The following is a 17,958-nucleotide window of genomic DNA, read 5'->3' as shown; positions in this document are numbered from 1 at the left end:
GGGCGGAGTGGCTGCTGCTCACTGCTAGGACTTCTCGGTGGGAACGAGACGGGTAGGGACCAAATTGCTGACATGGAGAAAACCAAAATCCGCAATTTAAGAAAATTAAATGCCTTTTCAATGTCATCCCGTCAGTGCATAATATGAGCCTAATTGAAATCAATTTAAAGAAGCATTTTAAAATGTTGACAGTGCAGATAAGCGTATTAACAGTATATTTGTTTTGTACACATCCATTATGGAGTGCCGTAATTGTACGTTGTTTCACCGAGACCGAAATTCCACTTTATATTAGCTCAGCAGACAGCGGGAAGTCAGGCTTGTACATTTACGCCACCTAGTGGTTAGTTTTGAAATAACAGTATTCTGTTAATACCTAATACAGGCCAAATAGCAATTATAGAAACTCACGTGGTTACGGGCAAAAAGACTCAGAAAAGTGACCTAAAAAAATTCTGTTTTTTAAATCTGTCATCTAATATTTTATACATTTCATAAGTTTTTATTCTAGGCATTTGACAAATATTGAGAACACGAGTCATGTTTATAAATGCTCTTTGCTCCTTCAAAAGGCATAAAAAAACATTAAAAATGATACACATGTCAAAATAGGTTTGTTGTCTTGTTGTTGTCAGATAGGATGGGTCTAAACTGTTAATAATAATTACTTTTAAAAAATCTGCATTGTTTATTTCTAATGCAAAGGTTATCAGATTTAACCAAATACTTAATGTCATTAGTCAGGTGTAAATTATCGTTTAGACCTCTTACATATAACCTCTTATTAAAGAAATAATACAGATAAACGATTGTTGTTCTTGTGGTCTTGTTTTAGCAGTATCTCAAGATGAAAAATCAAATTTTTGTCCAATAGGAAATAGGTATTACAGGTATTGACCCAACATCAAAAAAAAAAAAAAAAAAGTACACTGGTATTAGTCTGTGAAAAAAAAAAGTTCTAAATTCATCCTTTTTCTAGCATGACATTTACTTAAATGCTCACTGAGGAATAAAAGCAGTCGTATAGCCTAAGGTAAGTTTCAGTTCTCCCAAGTTCAAAAATAAATTAAAGTACTTCAACTTGACACATCCATTAAAAACAGAATCCAGAATATTTTCCAACAATTTTATATTGATATATTTATACAGATATTACACATTCAAACAATACTTGTGCAAAAACCATCCCTACCATGAAAAATGATCTGGATTATTGTATGTGTCTCTGGCAGCATGGTTGGACGCATTCATTTTAAAAAATAAAGATACAAAACACAAAAGGACAATAGATTCTGATGCATAGCATCTATTAATTAGAACATTACAAAAAATAATGTGTCAAAGTGGTAAACACAGAAAAGGTTAAGTCATGTAAGAATAGGTTTTACATGCATAAAAACTGAGGTTTTGCTTTTTGACAATGGAACCCTTGCAGGGTCACTGTTTAGTGCCGATGTAGTCCTTCATGAATGCTCCACAGTCAGGTCCTTTATATCTACTATACAGAAACACGTCCACCCCTGCCCACACAAACAAGACTTTCTAATCCCAAAACTCCCGTCCACATCCACTGTCCATCAACAAACCACTACAACACAACAGATGTCAGTTCCATATTTGCATATTGTACAAAACCACCAATACAAAGCTTGTCAGGATTACCAAAGAGGAAGGGTTACCTTCCAGACTTAACGACCAATATAAGAGATGACCTTTAGCCTCAAACGCATTCATACTCATTGAAGGCTAACACGAAGATGAGTGTAAACAGCTTGATTTTGCTCTGGGCTTGATGTTAGTCAACCAATGCATCATCTAGGCCTCGACATTAACATTCTTTGGGTTGATTAGAGTTGACGTATTACTCTTGACTGCATGTTAGATGTGGCTGACATGGGAGATTCAACTACTCAAACCTCCTCCAAAAGGCAGTAACTATCTAGGCCAGCAAGGCACTGTTGTTTCCCGAAGAGCGCACCATCTCTCGAGCACAAGCTGACGGCTCGGACTGTTAGAAATCCAAACTCAGCCCTGCTCTTCGAGGTCTTGGCTGGGAGGGCTGCGTGACTTGATATTATCGAGACCCAGCGGAGTTGATTTCAAGGGTCCGGGAGGTCGGAGGTGTCTACAGTCACCTTAATGAAGATGGTGTCGTCTTTGATGTAGGTTCCGTTCTCCAGGATAGTTTGAGCCACAAAGAGTGGACAGCCCGAGGCGATGTTCATTTCAGCAGTGGGCCGGCGAAAGCTACTGCTATTTGGGTCCGGTTTAAATGCATCGCCTAAGTGTTTCCTTGCCGGCCCCTGGTCCATTAGCATTAATGTTACTTTCTGTTTGAACGGCCACGGCAGCAAGGCATCGTATTCCCCACGCATGACCACGAAGAACAGCGAGAGATGGGTGCCTTTACCCATTCCGTCTCCATTCAGATAGACGCGGGCACACATCTTGTAGCCGAAATAGCCCGTGTAGAAGGGCTGGCTGTAGAGCGAGAGAGTTTTTGAGGCCACGGCTTCCTGTTTCCGTCTTTTGTAGTCACGGATCTTCCAAATGAGCGTACCGTTGAAGCTGGCCGTCTCTAGCACCTGCAGCTTCAGGTCCATCTCCGCCAGGCGGATGTCATGGACACTCATCAGGTCATCGTGACGGGAGAGCTGCTGCTCTAAGGAGCCTGGTGACAGTATTGAAATGCGTTTAAAACAATGTTGTGAACTTGGTATAACGGATCATTACTGAGGTGTATATGAAGTTTTCTTACCCAGCGTGTGAGATCCAGAACTGGAACCAACACGACCCGGGTCGAGAGAAGATACAATTGAACGCATGTTCTCCACGGAGCCTCTCAGAGCCTCCACCTCCTCCCTCATGGCTCGCAGCTCCCGCAGCTCCATCTCGACCTCAAGAAGTTTCTCTGAGTGAGAGCTCATCAGCATCTACAAACATAAACACACGCAAACATCTAGAGGAGTGTTTTAACCACAGACTCTAATATTTCAAAGCTGAGTCCTTGGGTTTTGAAAATAAAAAAATAAATTAAAAAAAGGGTTTAAAATTTTGATTTTAAGTCATGAATATCATTGCAATTATTTTGAAATTGATGAAATTTCATCAATAAAAATTTAACTAAAATGAATACATATTTAATAAATTGTATAGTACATACTTTACCACTCAAAAGCTTGGTGTCTAAAATACTGTTTTTTAAATTCTCTAATGGTCAATAAAACTCCATTAATTTGATAAAAAATACAGCAAAAACTGTAACAGTGTGAAATGTTATTATAGTTTAAAATATAAATAAATTAAATGTTGAAATATATAAACATAGAAAACGATCGTGATGGCAAAGCTGAATTTTCAGCAGCCATTACGCCAGTGTCATGTCACACGATCCTTCAGAAATAATTATGATGAAGAAATATTATTTTGTGAAAAGCGTGATCTATTTTTGTCATTTATTTTTTTACTTACAGACATGTATTTTGCATTGAGGTTTTACATATTCATTGTCATCTATCAACAGGAAAACATGTTTTTTTATTATTAATACCAATAATGGGTGAAAAAAAATTTTACATTTATGAAAATTACATCACTGTATCATCATAAGAATTTGAGTAAAAGTTTGAACTGAAAAATGCACATGAATTTCAGAACTTTGAATATTTGGTATGTCCCCGTTTTGCTGGTTATTTAAAAAATATTCTAAAGAGGATCTTCAAAAGGAAACAAGAAATCTAATAACCTTTAATACAAAGGTTAAGGGAACGTTCCCTTTATTTGCCTAAAACATGGTAAATGTCACACATTAAATAATTTGAACATTGACAAATTTTCGACAGGAAATTGAGGGGTTTCTTAATGTTTCGTTCTTTTTATTGTTCAAAATCCAAAAGCTTTAATTATTACCAGGTTTAAATTAGATCTGACTTTGAGCCCACTATACAGGGCCTGACACAAAGCAAAGGCATAAAAACGTAAAAGCATGTGTCACATTGCGCAGTACAGCGGACTTTATACAAATCAGAAGTTATTATTAGCTTCACCAAATGACGAGAAAGAAAATAAAACCACTGCTTGGTGCCGGCTCTCACCTGCATGCTGACTAGCTTCTGCTCCAGCTGCCTGTTCTTCTCTCTCATCTCCTCATACTGAGTCTCAACCTCTGCCAGACGACTGCTGAGGCTGGGCAGGACTTTATAACGCTCCATCAGCTCGCTCTTAACATCCTCTACCTACACACAGAGTGATCAGTGTACATGTTTAAGCTGACTGCATGCATGGTGGAAATATGAATAGGAAAAGGCATATTCATTCACACACCGGAAACAAGTTTCTGGTTTCTGATATGTTAAATGTAAATGTTTATAAAAGTCTACCTTGGCTTCTAGCGTGGTGTTTCTGACTGCCATCATTCTCAGGTGCTCGGACGCAAAACTGGACTCATGTTCCCTCATCGCTTGATTCAGCCCCTTTAAAATCATTCCAATTTGAATCAACATGGAAGTACTATACAAATGGATTTGAAATCAATGGCTGCTCAAGAACATCACCTTAAAGGAGCATCCGTAGCGAATAAAGGAGCAGGTCACTTGAGCCTTTGGACAGTCATGCTGATGACTGGAAAGCTGTAGGAGACACATTCATCCTAATTAATCTGCTGTTATCATTCACTTACAACTGAAATACTGTTCATGTGTTTAAAAGCAAAAGACACATGTTAGTAAATCTAAAGTAATGCTCAATGCACTCCGAGCCTACCTCACTTCTTAGAATGGAAGAAAAGGAGCAGTGATTAGGGCATGCTACAGGAAACGCAGGACAGACTGTATCTTTGTGTTTCTGTGAAGAGAGAAGACGGTTAGACTGAAATGCACTAAAACATACTGCACACGGACACACTTTCATGGTTCAAGACACTCATGGTTAAAACAAAACTGTTAGCGTGCGGAGTAATGATGACAGGATCGGCCAAGTGGAAAAACAGATAGCGTTCTTGAAGTGAAAACATACATCGATCATTCTCTAAATGACAGTCATAAACATAACGGGAGATTCCCTCAAGTTCCCTGTACAAATGTGAAACTCGAAGGTCATGGGACATTAATGGCAGAACACAGGGGAATACTTCTCATAGAGGAACCGAGATGTCCACTAATTTCAATCAAGGAAAAAAAAACTCTTTATGATAACTAAAAAAAAAAAAAAAAAGATCTCGCAAAATTCTAAAGTACTTTCCATTAGATTTCAGGTCCTTTTTATGGGAATTGGGGGGTTTTGGGTAATGCGTGTTACCTGTAACTCGGTGAGGGCCATCTTGTGATTGCAGAATTCACAGGTGATCTCTCGGTGTTTGCATTTGCGGCTCAAGTGCTCAGACATGTCTTTCCTCATCATCTTCTCCTTACACTTTCCCAAGGGGCATGGCACCTCGAAGTACGGACAAACTTCCAAGTGGTCCTGTTCAAATGAGAGAGACAAAATTTTAATTTTGTGAAACTTACTTTACCAAAGAAATCTATTCTTAATCATAACACACATGGCATGTAATCTATCAATAAAACTACATTTGTCCATTCTCACTTATGCGATATGCGAGTCTGTGCTCACATTTCTCTGCGCTTGAGGCAGGTTCTATTTGGAAGGAATTTACCATTTGATATGTAGACTATTGTGTTGAAGAATCATACGACTTACCATGACCTGCTGTAAACTCATTTGTTCTTTACATCCATTTTTCTCACTTCGGCAGTAGACTTTCAGAGCCATAATTTCCCTGTTGCAGCAAACATCCCGGAATATCTAACATCATAAGAAAGAAAAAATAACCTGTTTCATGGCCTGTATAACAGAGATGTGGTGTGTGCCATTACTTTCACTTGGAGCTGTGAGAGTGAGATTTAATATGTAATGGAGTGGGTGTGTCCTTGTAGGTTTTGGCTTCACTTTCTTACCTTATCTTCAAAGAGTGGTTCTAGATCAGCTGGACAAATTGGGTTGGGCTTACTGAAAAAACAAAAAAGTAGTATCCAACTGTAAGTGAAATGTATTCGTAGTTCAAATGACCGACATTTTGAAATTAAAATAATGGAATAAATAAAGTTTATTTTGGAATGCTATTTAGATCAGTGGTTCTCAACTTTTCCATTTGTTTGTGATTTACTGAATAAGGATAAACAATTTTTACTCACAATTTCTACTTAATAAAATAGTTTAAAGTTGGGCATAACTAAAAAACATTTATATTCATTCTAAAAATGCACAAAGTTTTATAATTGTATTAATTTACATGACTTTTCCAGGTCTAGAAATCGCACATAAAAAAAAAAAAAAAAAAAAAAAAAAGTTGATTAAGGTTTTTAAGACAAAATAAACCCTGTTTTTTTTTTTTTTTAAAGAAAAAAGGGGTCTTGTTGAGGGGTGAATTAAAATAAGAGCTTATTAGAAATAGAAATATTAATTTACAGTTTTTTTAAGCTTATATTCTCTCATTTTCAGAACACAAATTAAGATGTTTTGATGAAATCTGAGAGCTTTCTGACCCTGCATAGACAGCAATGTAATTGCAATGTTCCCAGACCTAGAAAAGGTCTTTAAGTTGATATGCTGATTTTGGGGAAAAGCCAACAAGGAGAATTATTTTTGTTCAAATTGGGAACTTCTGAAATTTGAGGTCATTAAATGTTAAAAGGAAATTTGGCAGCCGATTAGCCAAATACAAAAGAAATCACAATAACTGTTAAATAACTGTAATTACTCTCCAACTGTATCTGATGGTTTCTTGAGTTCTATAGAAAGGAAAACTATTGAAGAAAATGAGAGAGAAATTTGTGATGGTTTTTGGTTGAGCAAGTGATAAAGGCGATCAATAATTTGAAAAAGAATAAATCACCAGGTACAAATGGTTTGACCGGAGAACTTTATAAGCTATTTGCTAATTATGTTTAATGAAAGTATTAATAAGAAGTGTCATCCTCCCACATTAACTCAAGGGTTAACTCACATTAATTCCCAAACTAAAAAAGAATCTATTTTCTCTTGAAAGCAGTTCCCAATTTGAACAGAAATATTTGTCCTTTATCCCAGAATCGTCATATCGATCTAAAGACCTCTCTTTTCACCTCATCAGACAGTAACAATTAATTGTTGAGTTTCCAGTCTGATCCATTATTGAAACTAGTTTTCTATTTTTGCACAAAGAACAGAAAAATAACGACTTTAACAACTGGTGTCTGGTGTCTATTTAAATGTAAAGAAGTGTGAATTTATGGCGGTTAAAGAATGTTCAGTGGCATCTTATTGTAACATTCCTGTCAAAACAGAAGTCAAATCCCTTCATTCTTCATATTCTTATAGTAAGTAAGAATCAACAGACCATTTTGATCCTATTATTCGAAATACTCATACAAAATAAGTTAAATCAGTGGCTTTCAAGAGATGTATCAGAGCAGAGGGTATATCCTGGCTACCTTGTAGATGTTCATAATCTTCACGTAGATTATGAAATATCATAGGAGATTGAGAAGATATTTTTTTATTTTGTTTGGAAAAATAGGATACATTATATAAGACAAACTATTTTAATGAACTCATATGATAATGGCGGCCTCAACTTCCTGGACTTTACAGTCAACTGGATTAGACAATTTGTTCAATATCCAGCCTCTATTTGGAACATTAATACCTTTCATGTTTTATCCAACCTGTTGCCATACATTTTTGTTGTTGTTTGTAACTTTGATATCAACAAAATACCACTGATGCTTTCTGCATTTCATAGACCAGCTTTTCTGGCAAGGAATATGATTTACAAACACAACTTTTCACCACACCATTACATTATTTGGAATAATAAGGACATCTTACAAAGTAATGAAGTAATGGTTTTTTTTTTGGTAGATCTACCATTTAATTCAGGTAGTCTTCTTTTTAGGGAATTAATAAAAAAAAAAAAAGTAATTTTCCATAACACCAAAGGAATTTTCATTTGTTTTGGGTGCGATTTCTTCTAAAATATGTTGTTTAAACAGCAAAAAAATAAATAAAAAATAATAATAATAATTTTCAGCAACTTCCATGCCTTTCACCAAATCACTCCCCTGTAGGTAAAATATGTTTCTGCTGTAATAATTATAATAGATCAATAAGAGCCCTTTTCCAGATTGATGTTGTTATGGAACCATATTGCATATTTTAATAAATTTGTGAGTGAGAAGCCGGAGACAGCGGTTCATTTATTTTGGCACTGCCCTTATGTGTTTTATCTGGCAGAATGTACTTGACTTTATTGTTGGAAAAGTTGATGGAGATTTGATTTTACAGTGGAAAGATGTTCTTTTAGCTATTATTGTAAACTCCAAAGATAAAAAGACCTGCACTTATTTTGTATTGTTTTATTTTATTTTAATGGCTAAATTTCATATCCATAAATGTAGATTTTCAGGTAAAAAACAAAACAAATGTTTTATAGCGTTTAAAAATGAAGTGAAATATTATATTGAATCTATATTACCCTTGAAGAAACAAAAAGCTATAAAATATTTGCAAGCATGCATCACTGTAGCTCCATTTTGGAGAATATCTGCTGGACGCGTGCAAGCAGTGTATGCTCTTCTGTGTCAGACGTGCTGCACGGATGCACTGTTTTCTTCCAAATCAAAGCGTAAATACACATAGAAAACGTATCCTTGTGTCACGGCTGATACAGAAGAGCGTACACAGTTTGCGCTCAGTGGATATTCTCCAAAATGGCACTACAGTGATGCGGAGAGACAAAGGAGACAATCATTATTTTAGTTTTCTCCGTGTACAAAAAGTATTCTCATCGCTTCATAATGTTACGGTTGAACCACTGATGGACTGTTGTCTTTCATACTTTTCTGGACCTTGACAGTGTAACTTACTTGGCAGTTAATGGGACAGTCATATGCCTCCCATGGTTTCCATCCAAAATATCTTAAATTGTGTTTCGTAGACGAACAAAGCTTTACAGGTTTGGAACGACATGGAGGTAAGTGATTAATGACAAAATCTTCACTTTGGGGTGAAGTCTTTTTAAGGCCTTTTATTAGGAAATAGTTATTCAAGACTTTTAAAGGACCCATGGACACCATGCAGTCATATTTAGCAACATTGTCCCATTGTACTATTTTACTATTTCTCCGTTTAAAAGCTTTATGTTTTTCTCTTTAACCCCTACTAGCATACAGCATAAATGAAATAGACATTCAAAAAAATGTGTGCAGTTTTCCATTTTGCGCAAGTTAGTACTAAATACAAACGAGATAAAGTATATCCAGACAGGATAAGAAATTTGTTGGAAGCTTTATGGAAATAAATATTTGATATCGCTCGGCATATGGCACTGCAGCTGCCCTATTATTAAAGCATTTGTATGAAGCGCACTAATGAACCGTTGCTCACCTGAGCAGGTCTGTGATGCAGCTCTCGCAGAAGCGATGTCCACACTCCGTTTGGCGAGGGGAACAGAGCACAAGCCTGCAAGACTCGCAGCGATACTTGGCCTCGGGCGTCGTGACGAAGTGGTCCCTAAATCCACCGTGCTGGGGTAAGAAGCCTGGCTCTGCCCTGGGCCGCTGGGCCATGGAGGGCATGGCAAGAGATGGAGGACGCTGCTGCAGGGCAATCTGCTGTTCCACATTACGCCCTGCGGACATGACCTGAAGAAAAACAGACAGGTTAGGATCTAAACTCTACACCCACAACATGAACACGAGAGAAATTGAAATGCTGAATATCTCAGTTAGACTCAATGACTTCCAAAAACACAACATCGTGAAGGAAGAAAAAGGATAGCCTACTGTCATCTTTGGCACATTCAATTCGTTCTTGTTCAGATTGAAGCTGTCAAGAATTCTGTATTGTCTGGGAAACATTATTGAAATATAAATGGAACGGGCTGTTGTCTGATTGGATCCAGACCCCCTTGGCTAACACCAATTTGTGGCCGCCTCGCTACCATTGTTTCCAAAACACAAGTGCTGTTAAGTGTTTAGCAAGAGAGCTGTTCCAACTTTATGAAGTCGGCAAAGTTTGATGGATTTAAGGCGTGACTACCTGAAGCCCCCGAAAGCTTTTGGACACTTAAGACACACTTAAAATGTCAGCAATGCATCAAACATCAAAGTGGCATCTGCAAACAAATGATGCTTGACTTTCAGTTGTCGAACTTCACTCCTGTAATTACTTTTACCAGTCCCAAGATGATTTTATTGGATGAATGAGTCAGTTCCTCTCAAGTTCACACAGGTGTCCTTCTAGAAAAACCACCGGTGTAGTTCAACACATCAGCTGTGGAAATTTATGGAAATGCTTGAAATTAGCTATGCAGACATAGCTATAAACTGCCCATGTTAAAAAGAAAAATCAAGATCAAATAATAATAAAAACAAAACAAACAAATCAATAAATGCCAGTGCACAGCATATAGGTACTCCTTCAGATGTACCATTACATTGTGGAATATAAATATATCATTCAAAAGTTTGGCATTTTATTGGCGTAACTATTTTTAATATTGATTAAAATAAGCCAATTAGTAAGCTTTGCCATCACAGGAATACACTGATTAAAGGAATAACATCACAGGAATAAAGTGTATTGAAGAAAGAAATAAATATAATACGTAAAATGTATTATATATATATATATATATATATATATATATATATATATATATATATATATATATATATATATATATATATATATAACTGTATGAAAAGACTTGCAATGAACTTGAGTGTACATGAAAATACATTTGTATTGTTTTATCATAAGGGTATAGGGATACACCAAAAATATAATACTGGCCAATATACTGTTAAGTTGATTTTAAATGTCAAGACAATAAATAGCCCGGAAATATGTTCAAATTTTTTTTATTTTAATTCAGTAATATCCCTATACACCATGTGTCATTGTTCAACACTTATTTATTATTCAATAAATGAGTTAATTTTTATAAAAAGTGGATTTATCTATATCCACCCTTACAAAAGCACTATTTTCTGACACACAAAACCAATGATTATAAAACAACGTCAGCATTTTCATTTCATATCTGCATATGCAAAACATGACTGCAAAGTAAGTTATGACTGAATCATCTTGACTGCGAGTAAATGACGAGTGCGTCGTCAGACCTATTAACCTCTTAAAAGCCGTCTGACATCACAACGGCTTGACGTCTGCCTCTCTGCCTGTTTCACATCTCAAGCCAAGGTCAGACCGACAGAAGTTAGTCATCTTCTCTTACATTTTCATATTCTAATACTTGCCACAAAGGCGCCACTTAAACAGTGTGCATACATTGCCACATCAACAACTCCTGACCGGCAGCTCTCAAACTGGGAAATCCCTTCATAACAGGCATAGCTCTCTAGCTCTAATAATATCTCCCCTATGAGCCAGCTACACAGCAACCACACAAGCGGGAAGGTCCCGGCTCCACTGCCGAACGCTGCTAGAATTCCTTTAAGCAGAGGATACCACAGTTATTCCACAAGAGTGACTGGTAGCCACCGCACATGCCTCCTCTCCAGAACAGAGACTTTCCGACACAAAAGGAAACTGAAATTATAGCTATTTATGGTACATGTTTATGAAGGTAGGTAAACCTCACAAACAAATATTTTCAAATGGGAAATTAGAGCTGTTATAGATCAGTCAGAACGGTTTGGCCTAGCATCCAGTGACAAACATCTGCTCTTCACAATAAAACTTTAGTAATGTTGTTTGGCGAGCCTTATCCGAGGTTACAAATTTGAACTAACTACTAACACCAAGTAGTAAACTTCAACAAGTTACTCATCCCAGGCAGACTACTATGGACAAAATGCTACCTCAAATTGTGAGGCTTGTTGAAAGCAGGTGTGCTACGTCTTTTACAACCAATCAGCTTGATGATTAATGCCTAGTGTATGACAAAATGGCTGAAAAATCCCACCAATTTACATTGAAAAAAAGACTCAGATGAATTTTTATTTTTTTTCAAAATTATAAAATAAATAAATAATAATAATTAGCCATTATGCAAGCGAACATACAATTTATATGCCAAATATATTTTTAAATATACTTAATAAATGTACTTAATTATATACTTAATTAATCAATTATTTAAAGTATTTATCCATCTATGTTTATATCTATATAACTTTTTTCATTTGAAATTTTATTTTTAATTTATTGTCATTTATTACTATTGCACTTTTTATTTAAATACGGGCCTATTTTTATTTGGTTTTCAGTTATTTAACTGCAATATAATATAAATATCCAGTTCTTCAATAAATGCATGATGTTTACTCATGAAGTCCCTGAGTAATAATTTTAAATAATCTTTATCTCAGTGTTGACCAAAATAATTGTGATTATAATCGTTGCCATAATACCAACCATATAGCAACATGATAAAAAAAAACATTAAAACTTTTTTGGACAGGCACTCTTTTTTTTTTTAACCAATTAATGCTTTGTTGCCCAGATATATGGTTTTTGGGAGGAAGATGACAACCGTGTTTGGACAGCCATGTGCGATGCTCACACACAGTCACACCCAATTACATTATTCACACTCTCAGCAAGAAAAGTTCAATCCCATCTGACGTATACAACACGTTACAGCCTTAGTGACGGTTGGGTGTTTCACAAACGCTCTCCATGGCCCAACATGCCTTTTGTAAAATTACCACGAAAGTAACTTGACTGATTTGAGCTCTATCTTTACTGGACATCATGACTGGGAAAAATCCAGAGTCACTCACGAAAACAAAAGCGAATATTCTCAGTTAGTTGTGTTGGAAAGTTCAGTGGATCTCGTCCATGGTTTTGTTTCTGTTTTACTTAAGGAACAGGTATTTCCCTATCTCGTCTCGTGAGGTCAAAAATAAAACTAACTACCAGCAAGTGTGGATAAAACTGTCCCTGAAATAAATACACAAAAATATCCAACTACACAATAAAAATTAAAGAAATATTCAGAGTAGAAATAAAAATCCATGTACTGGTGGCTGACCAGAATGTGCAGTTCTCTAGGGATTTCCAGGAATATTTAAGGGGCTTTTTCATTTGCTGCCTCATCCTTCTCTGTCACTGCTGACAATACACATACACACCCACACCCACACACACACACACACACACAAGCACGTAAACACTCATTAAGAAAAAAAAGACGTTAGGCAGCTGCTAGTAAACTATTGTTTATGGCAGGAATTATGTAACCTTATCCAAATGTAACAGAAACTAGACAATGAATTAATTGTATAAACAAAAATTAATATACAATCAGTCATACAATACAAATTCAAAGGTTTGGAGCAAAACTCTTGGATAAATTGGGTTTTTATATGTTTCTGAAAGAAATCTCATATGCTTGTCAATGCTGCATTTATTTGATCAAAAATACAGCAAAATAGTAACATTGTGAAATATCTTTACAATTTTTAATAATTTTCCACGTCAGATTCAAAGCTGAATTTTCAGCAGTTTTCAGTGTCACATGATCCTTCAGAAATCATTCTTATATGCTGATTTGCTGCTCAAGAAAAAATGCATCCAAAATAAAAGTAATTGATAACATTATATATGCATGTGTGCTGTGTATATTTATTATGTATATAAAAATACACACACATAGTATATCTTTTGAAAATATTTACGTTCATAAATTTATGTTAATTTTCTTATATTTTATATTATATATAAAAAACATTTTTATTAAATATATACATGTTTGTTATTATATTTTTATATAAGAAGTATACACAGTACACACAAATATACAATGTAAACAGAAACTTCTTTTGGATCCGATTAATCGTTTGACAGCAGTAGTATTATCGTTTTCAATTTTGGAAATAGTTGTGCTGCTTAACTTTCTTGTTGAAACCAGGATATATTTTTAGGATTCTTTAAATGAACACAAATTTCAAAAGCACATCATTTATTTGAAACTAATTTTCTGCAACAAATGTCTTTATGGTCACTTTTGATCAATTTATTGCGTCCGTGCGGAATAAAATGCAGGAATATATAAATAAATTTAAAAAAAATCACTGACCTCAAACTTTTAGGGTAAGTTGAAGTTAACTTAATGGTGAAAAACTACTTTTTTTGTGATCTAGTGAAATTTGGACCTAGTCTAAGACATAAAGGATAGTTCCCCCAAAAATCACCCATTTAATCACCCTCGTGTTCCAAACCTAAATGTCTTTATTTCTTTTGTAGAAAACAAAAGGAGATGTTTAGCAGAATGTCTAAGACTGAATGACCATTTTACCATTCTCTTCCACTTTATAGAGACATTCAAGTCTTTCAAGTTTAGAATAACGTTAAGTGAATAAGGACAGGATGTTCATCTTTAAGGTGAACGGTTAAGAATTTTTTACATTTACAGAGGTATGTCCCAAAAGCAAGATGAAGGACAAAAATGTGTCTCATAGTATCGGAACATGCCATTTAAAACCAAGAACGAATGAGACAAGACTAAGCAATGTCTCCATCTCATAAAAAAACATAATACCAGAGATAGCTACAGGTGAAAAGTGTAACACGATACATTTCAGACTGTTAGTTTAGAGCTGAGGAGCGTCAAGGTAATACAGATTCTTTGAATGTATTTGCACTGCAGAAGATCTCATAACAAAAATGAAAGAGAAGTTAGAAGGGGAATATCACCTCTTTCTGGCCTGACCTTTTACTAGAGGAAGACATGTGTGACTACTATAGAGCACTTACAGGAATAAAACACCATTTCAGATATGAACATATGATGAAGATGTGATGGGTAAAAAGTAATGGGGTTGCTTTATGTGAAAATGCAAGGAAAGAAGTTGGGCTTATGTCATCTTCTCAGCCCCCTTCTGCTTTCAGAAGATCATCTGCTCCAACTTCTGTTGAAATCAGGCCCCAAATCTGTTCTCTATAGTGCATCACAACACTGAACTGTGTTATTCTGAGAGTGAAACTATGCTGGATTCAAACAGTCTCAGTTTTGATCTGCACACAGCAGCACATGTTGGACTGTTTTAGATTTTCTAACTGCTTCTGTCTGCTGGGTATGTAAATAGAGACAGACTGAGAATCGGTATTTACACTTTACTACTTTGTCAGTCATCTTTTTATTGAATATTGAATTTACTGATATATTTAATATTCTTCTATTTGGTACAACATAACCCAATTTACATAACAGTCACCACACGTATCCACATCTTGCAGAAAAGTTCAACAGTGCCAAACTCCCCACATAATAGTTGCTTTGTTTTTAGCATTACACTTAATTACATTTAATTACAACTCACAAATCTAAAATCAAGAGCCGAAGTTTATGCACATTATTGTTCAAAGGCTTGGATTCTGTCTGATTTTCTTTGAAGAAATTTAACTTTTATTCAGAAAGGATGCATTAAACTGATCAAATGTAAAATGTAGAATGTTATTGCAAATGAATGCGGTTCCCTTGAAGGTTCTATTTAAAGAATACTTAAAAAAAAGAAAAAAAAAGAATGCATCATGGTTTCCATAAATACTTCTGTTTTCAGCATTGATAAGAAATGTCTCTTGAGCACCATATCAGCACATTAGATTTCTGAAAGATCACGTGACATTTAACACTTGATTAATGCCTGCCTGAAAATTCAGCATTGCCATCAAATAAATCAATTACATCTAAAAAGTATATATACTGAAAACAGCTATTTTAAATTGTAAAAATATTGTAAATAATTTTAGCAAATAAATGCAGCCTCGGTGAGCAAAAACATTCAAAATCAACGTTAATGTATAAATATATGCGATAATTATTAGCTGAAATTATATGCGTTTAATAATATATTTCAAATTCTGTGTTTTATGTTGTGTGTTTTTTGTATAAAACACTGCAAAAAAAAAGGAAAGAAAAAAATGGCATACATAAATTTCAGTTCAAATCTACATTTAGGTTTATCATCATATTTGCTGTGAAAAATCAGTACTGGTGGATCTAGATTTAAAACTCAATTAGTACAAGAGCTAACCCTTTCTGATTAGGATATGATATGCAAGACAGAAGTACACCCATTCTCTGTCTCATTATGCATCCAACAGTGGAATACAGTATGCCATCATGGTTTTTTCCATCAGTAGCGTAACGTTACAGGCCTAAATCATGCAAGAATTTTGCAAGTTAGGTATTGCCCCCAAGGAATAAGACCACAGAAGATTAAAGAGCAGAAAAACATTAAAGATCACACTGTATGAAGGTTATACAGGCTTTAGTTTAAAGACAATGACCTCTTTCTACACAACAAAGCCAACATATAAAACGTACATGTGAAATTTATAGACCTTTAAATGAAAAAAAAATCACGATTGTGCTCATAATAAAAGCAAAAGTGGAAAGTACACCACACACACACATGCAAAGGTGAGAGGGTCTTCTACCAATAATGGCAGCAAAATCATCTATCATGAATTTGTAAAGCAGCTGTTAGCATGTTGATAGCCTAATGTGTTTCACAACTTTAGGAATCAGAGCCCAAAAGATCCCTGTTTGTCCAGGAGACAGTAAAGAGAAGCAGGAGAAGCTCTCGGATCAAAGCAAGACACACTTTGATTACTGAAGGTGAACCCATAGACTTCGGGTTTGCCTAATCTTACCTTTCACTAACATGAGCTACACGTTATATGTGGATCTGTGAAAATGCCCTCCACTTACATGAATCAGTTGGTCAACGATGTCGTCCGATGATCCAACCGTGTTTCTCTGAAGAATTTCACCAAAAGAGCCACGGATGGTCCACTCATATGACAGACACACCGAGACAACAACGTCCAAATTTACGCGGCCACAGCTCCGTCCTCGCTTCTCAAACAGGCTACAACGGCCTTAGGATCAAATCGGGTCATTTTGACATCAGAATGTTCCAAAAACGACTCGGTTGAGGTACACGAAAAGGTAGAGAAGCCGCCACTGTGGCAGTGTGCTGTTGATATGAAGTCTAGTGACTGGAAAGCCCCCTTGGTCTGACTTCCTCAGGAAATCCCCGTCATGAAAAAAATTGTAGCTGGTTGTAAAAGGACGCCATAGAGAAAGAACAGGCTGCTGTTTCGAGTTCGGCCGCTAGGTGGAGCCCTTTCACCTCAGCTGCTCTTATCCACGTGTTTCTTTCTATTAGGTGATGAGAAGGGTCTGTACTCTGTTCACGCTTGGATGCATGCATTTTACTGCTCAAATCCACAGATATATCGATTTGAATAAGTCTAATCGGATTCTGTCCAGAACAACACCTGTAAGACACTAGTGATAACATTTGATGGAACTACATTTTGTGTGTGTGTGTGTGTCTGAAAAGACACTATATGGATTAATATAAATTAACAAAATATGATAAACACAACTAAATTACTAAAAAAAACAGAAAAAAAACGAATTCAGATTTGTAATAAAAACTATTGGTATCTCAGTGATACTACAATAACAGCATTGGTGTATTGTACTATTCACATATTTATTACTATTATTAAAGTCTTCAATTTATAGGTTTTTTAATTATATCAATACAATTATTACAATATTTTATTACAAGTATCAACATCAACATACTTTTTCTTTGCAACATGGCAATGATTTTCTTTTTCACATTACAGCGAGACCTCTGATAATACACCGAATTGTAGTAACAATATCATGCAATGTAAATAAATTTTAATTTCCTTCAAGAAAATCTTTTTTTCTTCATTTTGTGATAAAATACATACCAGTTTTATTTGTATTTTTTATTCATCCATTTTTGCCAATTCCTTTAATACTGAGATCCACCAATAGACTTCCAAGCTTCTCATCACAAATAAAAATGGTAGCACTTTAGATTAGGAAAGAATATTCACTATTAACTAAGTGCTTATCAGCATGCATATTAATAGCAAATTGGCTGTTTATTTATACCTATA

General features: G+C 35.4%; 1 protein-coding gene across 1 annotated transcript; it reads right to left on the bottom strand.

Moving 5' to 3' along the window:
* Positions 1-1,112: 1,112 nt before the first annotated feature.
* traf3 (TNF receptor-associated factor 3) lies at positions 1,113-17,136 on the bottom strand. Its single transcript, XM_052580780.1, has 11 exons — positions 16,724-17,136; positions 9,424-9,680; positions 5,955-6,006; positions 5,698-5,802; positions 5,296-5,460; positions 4,762-4,842; positions 4,554-4,628; positions 4,380-4,472; positions 4,095-4,235; positions 2,759-2,933; positions 1,113-2,671 (listed from the first exon to the last, which is right to left on the bottom strand). Exons 2-11 carry the CDS (start codon positions 9,675-9,677, stop codon positions 2,100-2,102), a joined length of 1,713 nt encoding a protein of 570 aa, XP_052436740.1. The 5' UTR covers positions 9,678-9,680; positions 16,724-17,136; the 3' UTR covers positions 1,113-2,099.
* Between the last annotated feature and the right edge of the window lie 822 nt (positions 17,137-17,958).

The sequence above is a fragment of the Carassius gibelio genome, chromosome B17, assembly GCF_023724105.1.
Source record: "Carassius gibelio isolate Cgi1373 ecotype wild population from Czech Republic chromosome B17, carGib1.2-hapl.c, whole genome shotgun sequence".
Lineage (NCBI taxonomy): Eukaryota > Metazoa > Chordata > Actinopteri > Cypriniformes > Cyprinidae > Carassius > Carassius gibelio.
Note: the sequence above shows the minus strand (reverse complement) of the source record. Positions and strands in the feature narration are given on the sequence as shown.

Excerpts from the sequence above, each read along its gene's own strand:
- traf3 (XM_052580780.1), bottom strand. The coding sequence starts at position 9,677 with ATGTCCGCAGGGCGTAATGTGGAACAGCAGATTGCCCTGCAGCAGCGT. Across the intron at positions 5,803-5,954 it reads AACCACTCTTTGAAGATAAG|ATATTCCGGGATGTTTGCTG; the intron begins GTAAGAAAGTGA and ends TTATGATGTTAG. Across the intron at positions 5,461-5,697 it reads TGAGTTTACAGCAGGTCATG|GACCACTTGGAAGTTTGTCC; the intron begins GTAAGTCGTATG and ends TCATTTGAACAG.